The following is a 1877-nucleotide window of genomic DNA, read 5'->3' on the forward strand; positions in this document are numbered from 1 at the left end:
GGATGCATAACTCTTGTGTTGACTGTGGTCGTTTTGGTCACTCAGCTAAGTATTGTCCTTTGGGGAAGAAAAATAAGCAAGTTTGGAGGGTTAAAGAATCTTCTCTGGGAACTAAGCTGGATGTTCCTATTTCCAAAATTGATGTGGAAAAGTCTTCAGTGGGCCCGTATATTCTGACTTGCTTGAATGGTGATTCAACCTCCTTGGAATCCAACCTTGCTAAGGGGTTGTCTGATCCTTATATGTTGAAATCTCATGTTGATGTTACTGTTGATGAGGCTAGTGCTAGAAGCTCGGTTGCCATCGCAGTCACTGATGAAACTGGTTCTGGGGATCTAATTACTTCTGCAGTGCTAGCTGAGGCCTTTCCTGATATGGTTACTAATACTACTTTGAATGGGATTTGTTCTACGAGTGATATGATGGTTGATCAAGGACCTAAGCAACCTGATCTGCCTGTTTAGGCTATTGATCCACTGTTAAAGAGAGGTAGAGGTAGACCAGCCAAAATTGGCAAAGCTATGGGGGATGGTCAAAGAACAAATTTGACATCCTAAGCTCAATTGATCCTGATAGCTTGGTTGGTATTTCCCTTGAAGACTCTGGTAGAAAATAGAGGGGTACTTCTGTGGGTGTTGTAAAGATTGTACAAGAGTTGAAAATGAAAAAGAAAGAGCATGCTGACAAGGTTAAGAAGGCTGAGGAAAGGGGTGCCTCTTCCTCCTCAAACTTATTATGTTAGTGTGCTTCTGGAATATTAGGGGATTTAACAGTCCGCTTAAACAAAGCAAAGTGATGAAATGTATTGCTAGACTACATATCAATGTTATATGACTTCTGGAAACCAGAGTTAAGGAAAATAATTCGAGAGAAATTCTGTTTAAAAAGTTTGAGGGCTGGAACTTCTGCTGTAATTACATCTATGCTGAGAATGATCGGATTTGGGTCTTATGGCAAAATAATTTGGACTGCTCCATTAGTTTAACTTGTGATTAAAGTATTACTATTAAGGGTATCTTTGGTAATAAGACGTTTTACATTAATGCGGTGTATGGCTCTAATGTTGGTATTTGTCGTAGACTTCTTTGGGATCAGCTTAAAAATGTTGAAAGTATGGTAGGGAATGATCCCTAGTTGATAGGGGGTGATTTCAACATTATTTTGAAGCTGGAAGAGAGCTCTAATCCAGTTAACTCTAGTATCATTAGTGACATCTCTGATTTCCAGAAATATGTTGAGGATCTGTGTGTTTTTGATCACCAATTCATTGGTCCATTGTTCACATAGTCCAATAAGCAACAGGACGCCTACCTGGCTCGCAAACTGGATCGAGTCCTTATTAATCATTGTTGGATTGAGGCTTTTCCTTCTTCTGAGGTTGAGTTCCAAGCGCCAGGGGACTCTGATCATAGCCCAGCCCTAGTTTAGATGCACAGAGAAGCGCCTATTGCCATGCCAAAGCCCTTTAAGTTCTTCAACTTCTGGGTGTTGCACCCAGATTTTTTGACCATTGTTAATGATTCATGGAACCCTGCACAAGTCATTTTCCTTAAACTGAAAAGATTGAAGTGATGCCTCAAGGAATTGAATAAAATCATTTTTCTGATATTACAGGGCAAGTTCAAAAGAAAAGAGATGAATTGAGGGCTTTTCAGCTTGCTAACCTCGATGCTACTACTTCTGACAACCTCATTTTTAATGAGCTAAGGACAGAGGATGAATTAAGGGCCCTTGAGCAAATGGAGCTCATTTTCTATAAACAAAAAGCGAAGGCTGATTGGATCAAAGAGGGGGATCAGAGTACTCGCTTCTTTCATGCCATGGTGGCTAGCAAAAGGTTGAGCAGCACCATTCGAGTCCTTTATGATCATGAATGA

The 1877-nt window shown here is 40.3% G+C and overlaps 1 protein-coding gene across 1 annotated transcript; it reads left to right on the forward strand.

The window, feature by feature from the left end:
* Positions 1 to 661: 661 nt before the first annotated feature.
* On the forward strand, positions 662 to 1877 carry LOC120203583. The gene is made up of 2 exons (XM_039203835.1): positions 662 to 737; positions 1615 to 1877. Exons 1-2 carry the CDS (start codon positions 662 to 664, stop codon positions 1875 to 1877), a joined length of 339 nt encoding a protein of 112 aa, XP_039059766.1.

This window comes from Hibiscus syriacus, unplaced genomic scaffold, assembly GCF_006381635.1.
Source record: "Hibiscus syriacus cultivar Baekdansim isolate YM2019G1 unplaced genomic scaffold, ASM638163v2 tig00010050_pilon, whole genome shotgun sequence".
NCBI lineage: Eukaryota > Viridiplantae > Streptophyta > Magnoliopsida > Malvales > Malvaceae > Hibiscus > Hibiscus syriacus.